This window comes from Diceros bicornis, chromosome 3 (assembly GCF_020826845.1).
Source record: "Diceros bicornis minor isolate mBicDic1 chromosome 3, mDicBic1.mat.cur, whole genome shotgun sequence".
NCBI lineage: Eukaryota > Metazoa > Chordata > Mammalia > Perissodactyla > Rhinocerotidae > Diceros > Diceros bicornis.
In genome coordinates this window covers 19652272-19668751 of record NC_080742.1, presented here as the reverse complement: position 1 = coordinate 19668751, position 16480 = coordinate 19652272, and the positions used below count along the sequence as shown (strand labels likewise).

General features: G+C 59.0%; 1 protein-coding gene across 1 annotated transcript in view; it reads right to left on the bottom strand.

The window, feature by feature from the left end:
• The window catches only part of LOC131422852 (ras-associated and pleckstrin homology domains-containing protein 1-like), a 35159-nt gene extending 20216 nt beyond the window's left edge, over positions 1 to 14943 (bottom strand). Inside the window, exons 1-8 of the mRNA XM_058570468.1 lie at positions 14894 to 14943; positions 13393 to 13525; positions 10500 to 10720; positions 7813 to 7926; positions 5001 to 5133; positions 4574 to 4665; positions 2196 to 2328; positions 1769 to 1860 (exon numbers count right to left, since the gene is read on the bottom strand). Coding sequence (XP_058426451.1) covers positions 1769 to 1860; positions 2196 to 2328; positions 4574 to 4665; positions 5001 to 5133; positions 7813 to 7926; positions 10500 to 10720; positions 13393 to 13525; positions 14894 to 14943 — 968 coding nt within the window. The remainder of the gene's footprint in view (positions 1 to 1768; positions 1861 to 2195; positions 2329 to 4573; positions 4666 to 5000; positions 5134 to 7812; positions 7927 to 10499; positions 10721 to 13392; positions 13526 to 14893) is intronic.
• Between the last annotated feature and the right edge of the window lie 1537 nt (positions 14944 to 16480).

Sequence of the window (16480 nt, the reverse complement as noted above, 5' to 3'; positions counted from 1 at the left end):
TCCGGAGAGTGGAGCATGCCCAGGCAGGGCCAGGCTGACCAAGCAGGATCAGGAGCCTAGCGGTGGTATCCCTCCCTGAGTTCGTCTCCGAGGCTGTGCCTGGGATTGGCCAGCAAGTCGTTCGCCCTGTGACCTGGGGATTAGACTGCTTGTGTGCTTCTGGGTGGTTTTGCTCCGTCAGGGGCTTGGGTGCCTGGAGCCACAGCCTAAGCCCGAGGAGCTGCCCGTGCCTGTGGAGGGATGCGTCTTGCCGGCTTGGCTTGGGCGTTCCTGAAGTGCCCATTCCTCCTGAGGACCTTGCGTCTGTGTGGCTGTGTTCAGCTGTGTGGCTTTTCTTCCCTCCATGCTGTCTTTCCCGGGTGTTCGAAGGTGTGCCTGTCCTGGCCGTGGCTTCGGACCGCCCGTTGGAAGAAGCCCATCTGCATCTGGAGAGACACCTTTCCAAACACAGGAATGCCAGAAGACCTCATCAGGAGCTCATTTGAGACCTGGTGGAAAGGAGCCAAAAGAGGTCCAGAAAGATGCTCAAGACTCTCATGTCCCCCACCCCCCATTCACCCAAAGCTAAAATCTGACCTCGCCGTGGTGCCGTCATCAAGAAGAGGAATGCCACGTCGGGAGGAGAGAACCCACTCAGCTGCCAACTGGATGGCCAATTCATCACCGCTCCTCTTGCAGTTTAGCTGTCTGTCTTGGCCTTCCAGAGCTTCATCGTCTGGGAGCCCCATGTTTCCCTGGCAATTCGTTGCCTGGGATGAAGGGTTGACGGTGTTGGGTCTTCTGGGGGCTCCTTGGAATGCGCTCTCTTTCTCTCTCTTTCTTTCCGCTTTGTCCTTCTTTGCAACCTGTCTGCAAGCTTCTCAGACCTTGGGGTGGCGCTCAGCACGCTACCTCTTGGGCTCCTGGACAGGATATTTGCCATCGTCACCCCGCTGGGGCATCTTTGTGCAGTGCAAAGCCCCGCTTGGGGTGTCTGTCAGTTTTGGAATCCCGAAATACTGCCTCAGAATCGCTCAGTCTCTTCTTCGACCTTTTGTTGCTCGATCCCAAAGTCACGCTTGACGTTTCTGCTCCCTAAGCTTGTGTTTGCTCCTCACCGTTTTCCATGATTCTCTCCCCTCAGTGGACGGCGAACGTGTTGTGTGGCGCTGGGGTCACTCGACCCTCAGTTGTGCTTCTCCCCTCCTCTTCAACCCTTCTGCGCAGGTCGCTGCTGCCGTCCTTCGCAAGTCATTGTCTGTTTTCCAACACCGGCCTGGGGAGCAGATCAAGGCTATCCTTCTGGCAGCTGATTTCCTCCTGGGCCTCGTTGTTTCCTCCTCAGAAAAACACGGCATCGCATCATGGTGGAAGCTTTCAACGCCAGGAAGAGGAAGGACTTTGTCAAGGCACAAGGCCCAGGAGGACCTGCCAAAGGAGTTTGGCCACACCGGGCAGGCAATCCAGGGCAAGAGGGGCCAATCAGGCGGGCTCACTCGCAAGTAGGCCCTACCCACGCCCCTGGAGGCAGGGAAGCCACGCTTTCCTGCTGCCTAGGGCACACATCTTGGGAGAAATCCAAGATGAAGGGCCGAAAAAAGGACCTATCCTGGCCCTCTCCCTGAGGTCCAAGATACAGGCCAGAGGGAGAGGAGCACCGTATTGCTTGCCTGCATCGTCCAAAGCGGGGCTGGCACTCCCTGCCTGCCGAGTCAAGTATCTGTCAGCGGGACAATGACGGAGGGAAGAGCCCTGAGTCCCAAAAGTTTTCTTGGTAAAGTCATCACACCTTTCTGAGGAGGACGCCACAGGGCTACTGATGCGCCTGACTGAGGCCATAGCAGCATCCACATCCAAGTTCCCACAGGTCATTCCTAGGTACTGAAAGCGTCCGAAGATGTGAGGGGTGGCGGGTGGAGGGGCGCCAGGGAGAGGGGTCATTCAAGAGATTCCCGGAGGGAACTAGGAGAGGCAGCACCCCCTGGGGTGTAGGTCCAGTCAAAGGGCCTCACCTGCCCGTGTCTAGCGGAGGGACCCATCTCAGTGTCAACAGAGGGATGGTTGCCACGACCGTCGCTTCAGGCTGGACTCAGGGATCTTCATCTCCCCCGCCTCACGGTATTTCATGGCGCCCCACCACCCGGATCTGACCCATGACACAGCCAGCAAAGTCTACGTTTGAGACCACAGAGGTGACGGGCTTGGCCGCCTCGCACCGCCGAGTTTCGCTGACACCGCGGTGGTTTCAGCGGATGCGGGGCAAATGGCGGTGGTGCGGCGCCGCCGGCAGCCAGGCGGCCTCGGCAGGGCGGTGGTGGCAGCCACCCAGAGATCTGGGGTGTCGTGGACCTGCGGAGAGAAAGGTAGACGCGCTCTCCCCACCTGCCCCCGCCTCTCTGACCGCTCCTCCTCTCCCTCACCCCAACAGGAGCCCAGCGCCTCGGCCCTAAACGCAGCCCTTCAGCTGCGCATGCGCGCCAACTGGCTCCTCTGGCCTCACAATGAATCAGGCGGTTGCTAGGCGACAGAGCCTGGACGCTCTGAGGGAGTGGCAGCGCCTTCTGGCGGGGGCGGGGTACAGCTACAGGCTCATGCTCTTGCCAGCCCCCGTCACTGTGCGCTGTCTAGGAATGAAGGAATGAGTGGATGAATGGAGGCAGGGCTGTATAGATGGAGAGGGAAGGAAGGAAGGCAGGAAGGCAGGCAGGAAGGAAGGAAGCAACGAAAGAAGGGAGGGACGGAGGGTGGGAGGCAGGAAGGAAGGTGGGAAGGATGAAAGAAAGAAGGAGTGAAGGAAGGCAGTAAGACAGGCAGGCTGGTTGTAGGTCCGGAGAGTGGAGCATGCCCAGGCAGGGCCAGGCTGACCAAGCAGGATCAGGAGCCTAGCGGTGGTATCCCTCCCTGAGTTCGTCTCCGAGGCTGTGCCTGGGATTGGCCAGCAAGTCGTTCGCCCTGTGACCTGGGGATTAGACTGCTTGTGTGCTTCTGGGTGGTTTTGCTCCGTCAGGGGCTTGGGTGCCTGGAGCCACAGCCTAAGCCCGAGGAGCTGCCCGTGCCTGTGGAGGGATGCGTCTTGCCGGCTTGGCTTGGGCGTTCCTGAAGTGCCCATTCCTCCTGAGGACCTTGCGTCTGTGTGGCTGTGTTCAGCTGTGTGGCTTTTCTTCCCTCCATGCTGTCTTTCCCGGGTGTTCGAAGGTGTGCCTGTCCTGGCCGTGGCTTCGGACCGCCCGTTGGAAGAAGCCCATCTGCATCTGGAGAGACACCTTTCCAAACACAGGAATGCCAGAAGACCTCATCAGGAGCTCATTTGAGACCTGGTGGAAAGGAGCCAAAAGAGGTCCAGAAAGATGCTCAAGACTCTCATGTCCCCCACCCCCCATTCACCCAAAGCTAAAATCTGACCTCGCCGTGGTGCCGTCATCAAGAAGAGGAATGCCACGTCGGGAGGAGAGAACCCACTCAGCTGCCAACTGGATGGCCAATTCATCACCGCTCCTCTTGCAGTTTAGCTGTCTGTCTTGGCCTTCCAGAGCTTCATCGTCTGGGAGCCCCATTTTTCCCTGGCAATTCGTTGCCTGGGATGAAGGGTTGACGGTGTTGGGTCTTCTGGGGGCTCCTTGGAATGCGCTCTCTTTCTCTCTCTTTCTTTCCGCTTTGTCCTTCTTTGCAACCTGTCTGCAAGCTTCTCAGACCTTGGGGTGGCGCTCAGCACGCTACCTCTTGGGCTCCTGGACAGGATATTTGCCATCGTCACCCCGCTGGGGCATCTTTGTGCAGTGCAAAGCCCCGCTTGGGGTGTCTGTCAGTTTTGGAATCCCGAAATACTGCCTCAGAATCGCTCAGTCTCTTCTTCGACCTTTTGTTGCTCGATCCCAAAGTCACGCTTGACGTTTCTGCTCCCTAAGCTTGTGTTTGCTCCTCACCGTTTTCCATGATTCTCTCCCCTCAGTGGACGGCGAACGTGTTGTGTGGCGCTGGGGTCACTCGACCCTCAGTTGTGCTTCTCCCCTCCTCTTCAACCCTTCTGCGCAGGTCGCTGCTGCCGTCCTTCGCAAGTCATTGTCTGTTTTCCAACACCGGCCTGGGGAGCAGATCAAGGCTATCCTTCTGGCAGCTGATTTCCTCCTGGGCCTCGTTGTTTCCTCCTCAGAAAAACACGGCATCGCATCATGGTGGAAGCTTTCAACGCCAGGAAGAGGAAGGACTTTGTCAAGGCACAAGGCCCAGGAGGACCTGCCAAAGGAGTTTGGCCACACCGGGCAGGCAATCCAGGGCAAGAGGGGCCAATCAGGCGGGCTCACTCGCAAGTAGGCCCTACCCACGCCCCTGGAGGCAGGGAAGCCACGCTTTCCTGCTGCCTAGGGCACACATCTTGGGAGAAATCCAAGATGAAGGGCCGAAAAAAGAACCTATCCTGGCCCTCTCCCTGAGGTCCAAGATACAGGCCAGAGGGAGAGGAGCACCGTATTGCTTGCCTGCATCGTCCAAAGCGGGGCTGGCACTCCCTGCCTGCCGAGTCAAGTATCTGTCAGCGGGACAATGATGGAGGGAAGAGCCCTGAGTCCCAAAAGTTTTCTTGGTAAAGTCATCACACCTTTCTGAGGAGGACGCCACAGGGCTACTGATGCGCCTGACTGAGGCCATAGCAGCATCCACATCCAAGTTCCCACAGGTCATTCCTAGGTACTGAAAGCGTCCGAAGATGTGAGGGGTGGCGGGTGGAGGGGCGCCAGGGAGAGGGGTCATTCAAGAGATTCCCGGAGGGAACTAGGAGAGGCAGCACCCCCTGGGGTGTAGGTCCAGTCAAAGGGCCTCACCTGCCCGTGTCTAGCGGAGGGACCCATCTCAGTGTCAACAGAGGGATGGTTGCCACGACCGTCGCTTCAGGCTGGACTCAGGGATCTTCATCTCCCCCGCCTCACGGTATTTCATGGCGCCCCACCACCCGGATCTGACCCATGACACAGCCAGCAAAGTCTACGTTTGAGACCACAGAGGTGACGGGCTTGGCCGCCTCGCACCGCCGAGTTTCGCTGACACCGCGGTGGTTTCAGCGGATGCGGGGCAAATGGCGGTGGTGCGGCGCCGCCGGCAGCCAGGCGGCCTCGGCAGGGCGGTGGTGGCAGCCACCCAGAGATCTGGGGTGTCGTGGACCTGCGGAGAGAAAGGTAGACGCGCTCTCCCCACCTGCCCCCGCCTCTCTGACCGCTCCTCCTCTCCCTCACCCCAACAGGAGCCCAGCGCCTCGGCCCTAAACGCAGCCCTTCAGCTGCGCATGCGCGCCAACTGGCTCCTCTGGCCTCACAATGAATCAGGCGGTTGCTAGGCGACAGAGCCTGGACGCTCTGAGGGAGTGGCAGCGCCTTCTGGCGGGGGCGGGGTACAGCTACAGGCTCATGCTCTTGCCAGCCCCCGTCACTGTGCGCTGTCTAGGAATGAAGGAATGAGTGGATGAATGGAGGCAGGGCTGTATAGATGGAGAGGGAAGGAAGGAAGGCAGGAAGGCAGGCAGGAAGGAAGGAAGCAAGGAAAGAAGGGAGGGACGGAGGGTGGGAGGCAGGAAGGAAGGTGGGAAGGATGAAAGAAAGAAGGAGTGAAGGAAGGCAGTAAGACAGGCAGGCTGGTTGTAGGTCCGGAGAGTGGAGCATGCCCAGGCAGGGCCAGGCTGACCAAGCAGGATCAGGAGCCTAGCGGTGGTATCCCTCCCTGAGTTCGTCTCCGAGGCTGTGCCTGGGATTGGCCAGCAAGTCGTTCGCCCTGTGACCTGGGGATTAGACTGCTTGTGTGCTTCTGGGTGGTTTTGCTCCGTCAGGGGCTTGGGTGCCTGGAGCCACAGCCTAAGCCCGAGGAGCTGCCCGTGCCTGTGGAGGGATGCGTCTTGCCGGCTTGGCTTGGGCGTTCCTGAAGTGCCCATTCCTCCTGAGGACCTTGCGTCTGTGTGGCTGTGTTCAGCTGTGTGGCTTTTCTTCCCTCCATGCTGTCTTTCCCGGGTGTTCGAAGGTGTGCCTGTCCTGGCCGTGGCTTCGGACCGCCCGTTGGAAGAAGCCCATCTGCATCTGGAGAGACACCTTTCCAAACACAGGAATGCCAGAAGACCTCATCAGGAGCTCATTTGAGACCTGGTGGAAAGGAGCCAAAAGAGGTCCAGAAAGATGCTCAAGACTCTCATGTCCCCCACCCCCCATTCACCCAAAGCTAAAATCTGACCTCGCCGTGGTGCCGTCATCAAGAAGAGGAATGCCACGTCGGGAGGAGAGAACCCACTCAGCTGCCAACTGGATGGCCAATTCATCACCGCTCCTCTTGCAGTTTAGCTGTCTGTCTTGGCCTTCCAGAGCTTCATCGTCTGGGAGCCCCATTTTTCCCTGGCAATTCGTTGCCTGGGATGAAGGGTTGACGGTGTTGGGTCTTCTGGGGGCTCCTTGGAATGCGCTCTCTTTCTCTCTCTTTCTTTCCGCTTTGTCCTTCTTTGCAACCTGTCTGCAAGCTTCTCAGACCTTGGGGTGGCGCTCAGCACGCTACCTCTTGGGCTCCTGGACAGGATATTTGCCATCGTCACCCCGCTGGGGCATCTTTGTGCAGTGCAAAGCCCCGCTTGGGGTGTCTGTCAGTTTTGGAATCCCGAAATACTGCCTCAGAATCGCTCAGTCTCTTCTTCGACCTTTTGTTGCTCGATCCCAAAGTCACGCTTGACGTTTCTGCTCCCTAAGCTTGTGTTTGCTCCTCACCGTTTTCCATGATTCTCTCCCCTCAGTGGACGGCGAACGTGTTGTGTGGCGCTGGGGTCACTCGACCCTCAGTTGTGCTTCTCCCCTCCTCTTCAACCCTTCTGCGCAGGTCGCTGCTGCCGTCCTTCGCAAGTCATTGTCTGTTTTCCAACACCGGCCTGGGGAGCAGATCAAGGCTATCCTTCTGGCAGCTGATTTCCTCCTGGGCCTCGTTGTTTCCTCCTCAGAAAAACACGGCATCGCATCATGGTGGAAGCTTTCAACGCCAGGAAGAGGAAGGACTTTGTCAAGGCACAAGGCCCAGGAGGACCTGCCAAAGGAGTTTGGCCACACCGGGCAGGCAATCCAGGGCAAGAGGGGCCAATCAGGCGGGCTCACTCGCAAGTAGGCCCTACCCACGCCCCTGGAGGCAGGGAAGCCACGCTTTCCTGCTGCCTAGGGCACACATCTTGGGAGAAATCCAAGATGAAGGGCCGAAAAAAGAACCTATCCTGGCCCTCTCCCTGAGGTCCAAGATACAGGCCAGAGGGAGAGGAGCACCGTATTGCTTGCCTGCATCGTCCAAAGCGGGGCTGGCACTCCCTGCCTGCCGAGTCAAGTATCTGTCAGCGGGACAATGATGGAGGGAAGAGCCCTGAGTCCCAAAAGTTTTCTTGGTAAAGTCATCACACCTTTCTGAGGAGGACGCCACAGGGCTACTGATGCGCCTGACTGAGGCCAAGGCAGCATCCACATCCAAGTTCCCACAGGTCATTCCTAGGTACTGAAAGCGTCCGAAGATGTGAGGGGTGGCGGGTGGAGGGGCGCCAGGGAGAGGGGTCATTCAAGAGATTCCCGGAGGGAACTAGGAGAGGCAGCACCCCCTGGGGTGTAGGTCCAGTCAAAGGGCGTCACCTGCCCGTGTCTAGCGGAGGGACCCATCTCAGTGTCAACAGAGGGATGGTTGCCACGACCGTCGCTTCAGGCTGGACTCAGGGATCTTCATCTCCCCCGCCTCACGGTATTTCATGGCGCCCCACCACCCGGATCTGACCCATGACACAGCCAGCAAAGTCTACGTTTGAGACCACAGAGGTGATGGGCGCCAAGCCCGTTTCGCTGACACCGCGGTGGTTTCAGCGGATGCGGGGCAAATGGCGGTGGTGCGGCGCCGCCGGCAGCCAGGCGGCCTCGGCAGGGCGGTGGTGGCAGCCACCCAGAGATCTGGGGTGTCGTGGACCTGCGGAGAGAAAGGTAGACGCGCTCTCCCCACCTGCCCCCGCCTCTCTGACCGCTCCTCCTCTCCCTCACCCCTCCAGGAGCCCAGCGCCTTGGCCCTAAACGCAGCCCTTCAGCTGCGCATGCGCGCCAACTGGCTCCTCTGGCCTCACAATGAATCAGGCGGTTGCTAGGCGACAGAGCCTGGACGCTCTGAGGGAGTGGCAGCGCCTTCTGGCGGGGGCGGGGTACAGCTACAGGCTCATGCTCTTGCCTGCCCCCGTCACTGTGCGCTGTCTAGGAATGAAGGAATGAGTGGATGAATGGAGGCAGGGCTGTATAGATGGAGAGGGAAGGAAGGAAGGCAGGAAGGCAGGCAGGAAGGAAGGAAGCAAGGAAAGAAGGGAGGGACGGAGGGTGGGAGGCAGGAAGGAAGGTGGGAAGGATGAAAGAAAGAAGGAGTGAAGGAAGGCAGTAAGACAGGCAGGCTGGTTGTAGGTCCGGAGAGTGGAGCATGCCCAGGCAGGGCCAGGCTGACCAAGCAGGATCAGGAGCCTAGCGGTGGTATCCCTCCCTGAGTTCGTCTCTGAGGCTGTGCCTGGGATTGGCCAGCAAGTCGTTCGCCCTGTGACCTGGGGATTAGACTGCTTGTGTGCTTCTGGGTGGTTTTGCTCCGTCAGGGGCTTGGGTGCCTGGAGCCACAGCCTAAGCCCGAGGAGCTGCCCATGCCTGTGGAGGGATGCGTCTTGCCGGCTTGGCTTGGGCGTTCCTGAAGTGCCCATTCCTCCTGAGGACCTTGTGTCTGTGTGGCTGTGTTCAGCTGTGTGGCTTTTCTTCCCTCCATGCTGTCTTTCCCGGGTGTTCGAAGGTGTGCCTGTCCTGGCCGTGGCTTCGGACCGCCCGTTGGAAGAAGCCCATCTGCATCTGGAGAGACACCTTTCCAAACACAGGAATGCCAGAAGACCTCATCAGGAGCTCATTTGAGACCTGGTGGAAAGGAGCCAAAAGAGGTCCAGAAAGATGCTCAAGACTCTCATGTCCCCCACCCCCCATTCACCCAAAGCTAAAATCTGACCTCGCCGTGGTGCCGTCATCAAGAAGAGGAATGCCACGTCGGGAGGAGAGAACCCACTCAGCTGCCAACTGGATGGCCAATTCATCACCGCTCCTCTTGCAGTTTAGCTGTCTGTCTTGGCCTTCCAGAGCTTCATCGTCTGGGAGCCCCATTTTTCCCTGGCAATTCGTTGCGTGGGATGAAGGGTTGACGGTGTTGGGTCTTCTGGGGGCTCCTTGGAATGCGCTCTCTTTCTCTCTCTTTCTTTCCGCTTTGTCCTTCTTTGCAACCTGTCTGCAAGCTTCTCAGACCTTGGGGTGGCGCTCAGCACGCTACCTCTTGGGCTCCTGGACAGGATATTTGCCATCGTCACCCCGCTGGGGCATCTTTGTGCAGTGCAAAGCCCCGCTTGGGGTGTCTGTCAGTTTTGGAATCCCGAAATACTGCCTCAGAATCGCTCAGTCTCTTCTTCGACCTTTTGTTGCTCGATCCCAAAGTCACGCTTGACGTTTCTGCTCCCTAAGCTTGTGTTTGCTCCTCACCATTTTCCATGATTCTCTCCCCTCAGTGGACGGCGAACGTGTTGTGTGGCGCTGGGGTCACTCGACCCTCAGTTGTGCTTCTCCCCTCCTCTTCAACCCTTCTGCGCAGGTCGCTGCTGCCGTCCTTCGCAAGTCATTGTCTGTTTTCCAACACCGGCCTGGGGAGCAGATCAAGGCTATCCTTCTGGCAGCTGATTTCCTCCTGGGCCTCGTTGTTTCCTCCTCAGAAAAACACGGCATCGCATCATGGTGGAAGCTTTCAACGCCAGGAAGAGGAAGGACTTTGTCAAGGCACAAGGCCCAGGAGGACCTGCCAAAGGAGTTTGGCCACACCGGGCAGGCAATCCAGGGCAAGAGGGGCCAATCAGGCGGGCTCACTCGCAAGTAGGCCCTACCCACGCCCCTGGAGGCAGGGAAGCCACGCTTTCCTGCTGCCTAGGGCACACATCTTGGGAGAAATCCAAGATGAAGGGCCGAAAAAAGGACCTATCCTGGCCCTCTCCCTGAGGTCCAAGATACAGGCCAGAGGGAGAGGAGCACCGTATTGCTTGCCTGCATCGTCCAAAGCGGGGCTGGCACTCCCTGCCTGCCGAGTCAAGTATCTGTCAGCGGGACAATGACGGAGGGAAGAGCCCTGAGTCCCAAAAGTTTTCTTGGTAAAGTCATCACACCTTTCTGAGGAGGACGCCACAGGGCTACTGATGCGCCTGACTGAGGCCAAGGCAGCATCCACATCCAAGTTCCCACAGGTCATTCCTAGGTACTGAAAGCGTCCGAAGATGTGAGGGGTGGCGGGTGGAGGGGCGCCAGGGAGAGGGGTCATTCAAGAGATTCCCGGAGGGAACTAGGAGAGGCAGCACCCCCTGGGGTGTAGGTCCAGTCAAAGGGCCTCACCTGCCCGTGTCTAGCGGAGGGACCCATCTCAGTGTCAACAGAGGGATGGTTGCCACGACCGTCGCTTCAGGCTGGACTCAGGGATCTTCATCTCCCCCGCCTCACGGTATTTCATGGCGCCCCACCACCCGGATCTGACCCATGACACAGCCAGCAAAGTCTACGTTTGAGACCACAGAGGTGACGGGCGGCCAAGCCCGTTTCGCTGACACCGCGGTGGTTTCAGCGGATGCGGGGCAAATGGCGGTGGTGCGGCGCCGCCGGCAGCCAGGCGGCCTCGGCAGGGCGGTGGTGGCAGCCACCCAGAGATCTGGGGTGTCGTGGACCTGCGGAGAGAAAGGTAGACGCGCTCTCCCCACCTGCCCCCGCCTCTCTGACCGCTCCTCCTCTCCCTCACCCCTCCAGGAGCCCAGCGCCTCGGCCCTAAACGCAGCCCTTCAGCTGCGCATGCGCGCCAACTGGCTCCTCTGGCCTCACAATGAATCAGGCGGTTGCTAGGCGACAGAGCCTGGACGCTCTGAGGGAGTGGCAGCGCCTTCTGGCGGGGGCGGGGTACAGCTACAGGCTCATGCTCTTGCCTGCCCCCGTCACTGTGCGCTGTCTAGGAATGAAGGAATGAGTGGATGAATGGAGGCAGGGCTGTATAGATGGAGAGGGAAGGAAGGAAGGCAGGAAGGCAGGCAGGAAGGAAGGAAGCAAGGAAAGAAGGGAGGGACGGAGGGTGGGAGGCAGGAAGGAAGGTGGGAAGGATGAAAGAAAGAAGGAGTGAAGGAAGGCAGTAAGACAGGCAGGCTGGTTGTAGGTCCGGAGAGTGGAGCATGCCCAGGCAGGGCCAGGCTGACCAAGCAGGATCAGGAGCCTAGCGGTGGTATCCCTCCCTGAGTTCGTCTCTGAGGCTGTGCCTGGGATTGGCCAGCAAGTCGTTCGCCCTGTGACCTGGGGATTAGACTGCTTGTGTGCTTCTGGGTGGTTTTGCTCCGTCAGGGGCTTGGGTGCCTGGAGCCACAGCCTAAGCCCGAGGAGCTGCCCATGCCTGTGGAGGGATGCGTCTTGCCGGCTTGGCTTGGGCGTTCCTGAAGTGCCCATTCCTCCTGAGGACCTTGTGTCTGTGTGGCTGTGTTCAGCTGTGTGGCTTTTCTTCCCTCCATGCTGTCTTTCCCGGGTGTTCGAAGGTGTGCCTGTCCTGGCCGTGGCTTCGGACCGCCCGTTGGAAGAAGCCCATCTGCATCTGGAGAGACACCTTTCCAAACACAGGAATGCCAGAAGACCTCATCAGGAGCTCATTTGAGACCTGGTGGAAAGGAGCCAAAAGAGGTCCAGAAAGATGCTCAAGACTCTCATGTCCCCCACCCCCCATTCACCCAAAGCTAAAATCTGACCTCGCCGTGGTGCCGTCATCAAGAAGAGGAATGCCACGTCGGGAGGAGAGAACCCACTCAGCTGCCAACTGGATGGCCAATTCATCACCGCTCCTCTTGCAGTTTAGCTGTCTGTCTTGGCCTTCCAGAGCTTCATCGTCTGGGAGCCCCATTTTTCCCTGGCAATTCGTTGCCTGGGATGAAGGGTTGACGGTGTTGGGTCTTCTGGGGGCTCCTTGGAATGCGCTCTCTTTCTCTCTCTTTCTTTCCGCTTTGTCCTTCTTTGCAACCTGTCTGCAAGCTTCTCAGACCTTGGGGTGGCGCTCAGCACGCTACCTCTTGGGCTCCTGGACAGGATATTTGCCATCGTCACGCCGCTGGGGCATCTTTGTGCAGTGCAAAGCCCCGCTTGGGGTGTCTGTCAGTTTTGGAATCCCGAAATACTGCCTCAGAATCGCTCAGTCTCTTCTTCGACCTTTTGTTGCTCGATCCCAAAGTCACGCTTGACGTTTCTGCTCCCTAAGCTTGTGTTTGCTCCTCACCGTTTTCCATGATTCTCTCCCCTCAGTGGACGGCGAACGTGTTGTGTGGCGCTGGGGTCACTCGACCCTCAGTTGTGCTTCTCCCCTCCTCTTCAACCCTTCTGCGCAGGTCGCTGCTGCCGTCCTTCGCAAGTCATTGTCTGTTTTCCAACACCGGCCTGGGGAGCAGATCAAGGCTATCCTTCTGGCAGCTGATTTCCTCCTGGGCCTCGTTGTTTCCTCCTCAGAAAAACACGGCATCGCATCATGGTGGAAGCTTTCAACGCCAGGAAGAGGAAGGACTTTGTCAAGGCACAAGGCCCAGGAGGACCTGCCAAAGGAGTTTGGCCACACCGGGCAGGCAATCCAGGGCAAGAGGGGCCAATCAGGCGGGCTCACTCGCAAGTAGGCCCTACCCACCCCCCTGGAGGCAGGGAAGCCACGCTTTCCTGCTGCCTAGGGCACACATCTTGGGAGAAATCCAAGATGAAGGGCCGAAAAAAGGACCTATCCTGGCCCTCTCCCTGAGGTCCAAGATACAGGCCAGAGGGAGAGGAGCACCGTATTGCTTGCCTGCATCGTCCAAAGCGGGGCTGGCACTCCCTGCCTGCCGAGTCAAGTATCTGTCAGCGGGACAATGACGGAGGGAAGAGCCCTGAGTCCCAAAAGTTTTCTTGGTAAAGTCATCACACCTTTCTGAGGAGGACGCCACAGGGCTACTGATGCGCCTGACTGAGGCCAAGGCAGCATCCACATCCAAGTTCCCACAGGTCATTCCTAGGTACTGAAAGCGTCCGAAGATGTGAGGGGTGGCGGGTGGAGGGGCGCCAGGGAGAGGGGTCATTCAAGAGATTCCCGGAGGGAACTAGGAGAGGCAGCACCCCCTGGGGTGTAGGTCCAGTCAAAGGGCGTCACCTGCCCGTGTCTAGCGGAGGGACCCATCTCAGTGTCAACAGAGGGATGGTTGCCACGACCGTCGCTTCAGGCTGGACTCAGGGATCTTCATCTCCCCCGCCTCACGGTATTTCATGGCGCCCCACCACCCGGATCTGACCCATGACACAGCCAGCAAAGTCTACGTTTGAGACCACAGAGGTGACGGGCTTGGCCGCCTCGCACCGCCGAGTTTCGCTGACACCGCGGTGGTTTCAGCGGATGCGGGGCAAATGGCGGTGGTGCGGCGCCGCCGGCAGCCAGGCGGCCTCGGCAGGGCGGTGGTGGCAGCCACCCAGAGATCTGGGGTGTCGTGGACCTGCGGAGAGAAAGGTAGACGCGCTCTCCCCACCTGCCCCCGCCTCTCTGACCGCTCCTCCTCTCCCTCACCCCTCCAGGAGCCCAGCGCCTTGGCCCTAAACGCAGCCCTTCAGCTGCGCATGCGCGCCAACTGGCTCCTCTGGCCTCACAATGAATCAGGCGGTTGCTAGGCGACAGAGCCTGGACGCTCTGAGGGAGTGGCAGCGCCTTCTGGCGGGGGCGGGGTACAGCTACAGGCTCATGCTCTTGCCTGCCCCCGTCACTGTGCGCTGTCTAGGAATGAAGGAATGAGTGGATGAATGGAGGCAGGGCTGTATAGATGGAGAGGGAAGGAAGGAAGGCAGGAAGGCAGGCAGGAAGGAAGGAAGCAAGGAAAGAAGGGAGGGACGGAGGGTGGGAGGCAGGAAGGAAGGTGGGAAGGATGAAAGAAAGAAGGAGTGAAGGAAGGCAGTAAGACAGGCAGGCTGGTTGTAGGTCCGGAGAGTGGAGCATGCCCAGGCAGGGCCAGGCTGACCAAGCAGGATCAGGAGCCTAGCGGTGGTATCCCTCCCTGAGTTCGTCTCTGAGGCTGTGCCTGGGATTGGCCAGCAAGTCGTTCGCCCTGTGACCTGGGGATTAGACTGCTTGTGTGCTTCTGGGTGGTTTTGCTCCGTCAGGGGCTTGGGTGCCTGGAGCCACAGCCTAAGCCCGAGGAGCTGCCCATGCCTGTGGAGGGATGCGTCTTGCCGGCTTGGCTTGGGCGTTCCTGAAGTGCCCATTCCTCCTGAGGACCTTGTGTCTGTGTGGCTGTGTTCAGCTGTGTGGCTTTTCTTCCCTCCATGCTGTCTTTCCCGGGTGTTCGAAGGTGTGCCTGTCCTGGCCGTGGCTTCGGACCGCCCGTTGGAAGAAGCCCATCTGCATCTGGAGAGACACCTTTCCAAACACAGGAATGCCAGAAGACCTCATCAGGAGCTCATTTGAGACCTGGTGGAAAGGAGCCAAAAGAGGTCCAGAAAGATGCTCAAGACTCTCATGTCCCCCACCCCCCATTCACCCAAAGCTAAAATCTGACCTCGCCGTGGTGCCGTCATCAAGAAGAGGAATGCCACGTCGGGAGGAGAGAACCCACTCAGCTGCCAACTGGATGGCCAATTCATCACCGCTCCTCTTGCAGTTTAGCTGTCTGTCTTGGCCTTCCAGAGCTTCATCGTCTGGGAGCCCCATTTTTCCCTGGCAATTCGTTGCCTGGGATGAAGGGTTGACGGTGTTGGGTCTTCTGGGGGCTCCTTGGAATGCGCTCTCTTTCTCTCTCTTTCTTTCCGCTTTGTCCTTCTTTGCAACCTGTCTGCAAGCTTCTCAGACCTTGGGGTGGCGCTCAGCACGCTACCTCTTGGGCTCCTGGACAGGATATTTGCCATCGTCACCCCGCTGGGGCATCTTTGTGCAGTGCAAAGCCCCGCTTGGGGTGTCTGTCAGTTTTGGAATCCCGAAATACTGCCTCAGAATCGCTCAGTCTCTTCTTCGACCTTTTGTTGCTCGATCCCAAAGTCACGCTTGACGTTTCTGCTCCCTAAGCTTGTGTTTGCTCCTCACCGTTTTCCATGATTCTCTCCCCTCAGTGGACGGCGAACGTGTTGTGTGGCGCTGGGGTCACTCGACCCTCAGTTGTGCTTCTCCCCTCCTCTTCAACCCTTCTGCGCAGGTCGCTGCTGCCGTCCTTCGCAAGTCATTGTCTGTTTTCCAACACCGGCCTGGGGAGCAGATCAAGGCTATCCTTCTGGCAGCTGATTTCCTCCTGGGCCTCGTTGTTTCCTCCTCAGAAAAACACGGCATCGCATCATGGTGGAAGCTTTCAACGCCAGGAAGAGGAAGGACTTTGTCAAGGCACAAGGCCCAGGAGGACCTGCCAAAGGAGTTTGGCCACACCGGGCAGGCAATCCAGGGCAAGAGGGGCCAATCAGGCGGGCTCACTCGCAAGTAGGCCCTACCCACGCCCCTGGAGGCAGGGAAGCCACGCTTTCCTGCTGCCTAGGGCACACATCTTGGGAGAAATCCAAGATGAAGGGCCGAAAAAAGGACCTATCCTGGCCCTCTCCCTGAGGTCCAAGATACAGGCCAGAGGGAGAGGAGCACCGTATTGCTTGCCTGCATCGTCCAAAGCGGGGCTGGCACTCCCTGCCTGCCGAGTCAAGTATCTGTCAGCGGGACAATGACGGAGGGAAGAGCCCTGAGTCCCAAAAGTTTTCTTGGTAAAGTCATCACACCTTTCTGAGGAGGACGCCACAGGGCTACTGATGCGCCTGACTGAGGCCAAGGCAGCATCCACATCCAAGTTCCCACAGGTCATTCCTAGGTACTGAAAGCGTCCGAAGATGTGAGGGGTGGCGGGTGGAGGGGCGCCAGGGAGAGGGGTCATTCAAGAGATTCCCGGAGGGAACTAGGAGAGGCAGCACCCCCTGGGGTGTAGGTCCAGTCAAAGGGCGTCACCTGCCCGTGTCTAGCGGAGGGACCCATCTCAGTGTCAACAGAGGGATGGTTGCCACGACCGTCGCTTCAGGCTGGACTCAGGGATCTTCATCTCCCCCGCCTCACGGTATTTCATGGCGCCCCACCACCCGGATCTGACCCATGACACAGCCAGCAAAGTCTACGTTTGAGACCACAGAGGTGACGGGCTTGGCCGCCTCGCACCGCCGAGTTTCGCTGACACCGCGGTGGTTTCAGCGGATGCGGGGCAAATGGCGGTGGTGCGGCGCCGCCGGCAGCCAGGCGGCCTCGGCAGGGCGGTGGTGGCAGCCACCCAGAGATCTGGGGTGTCGTGGACCTGCGGAGAGAAAGGTAGACGCGCTCTCCCCACCTGCCCCCGCCTCTCTGACCGCTCCTCCTCTCCCTCACCCCTCCAGGAGCCCAGCGCCTCGGCCCTAAACGCAGCCCTTCAGCTGCGCATGCGCGCCAACTGGCTCCTCTGGCCTCA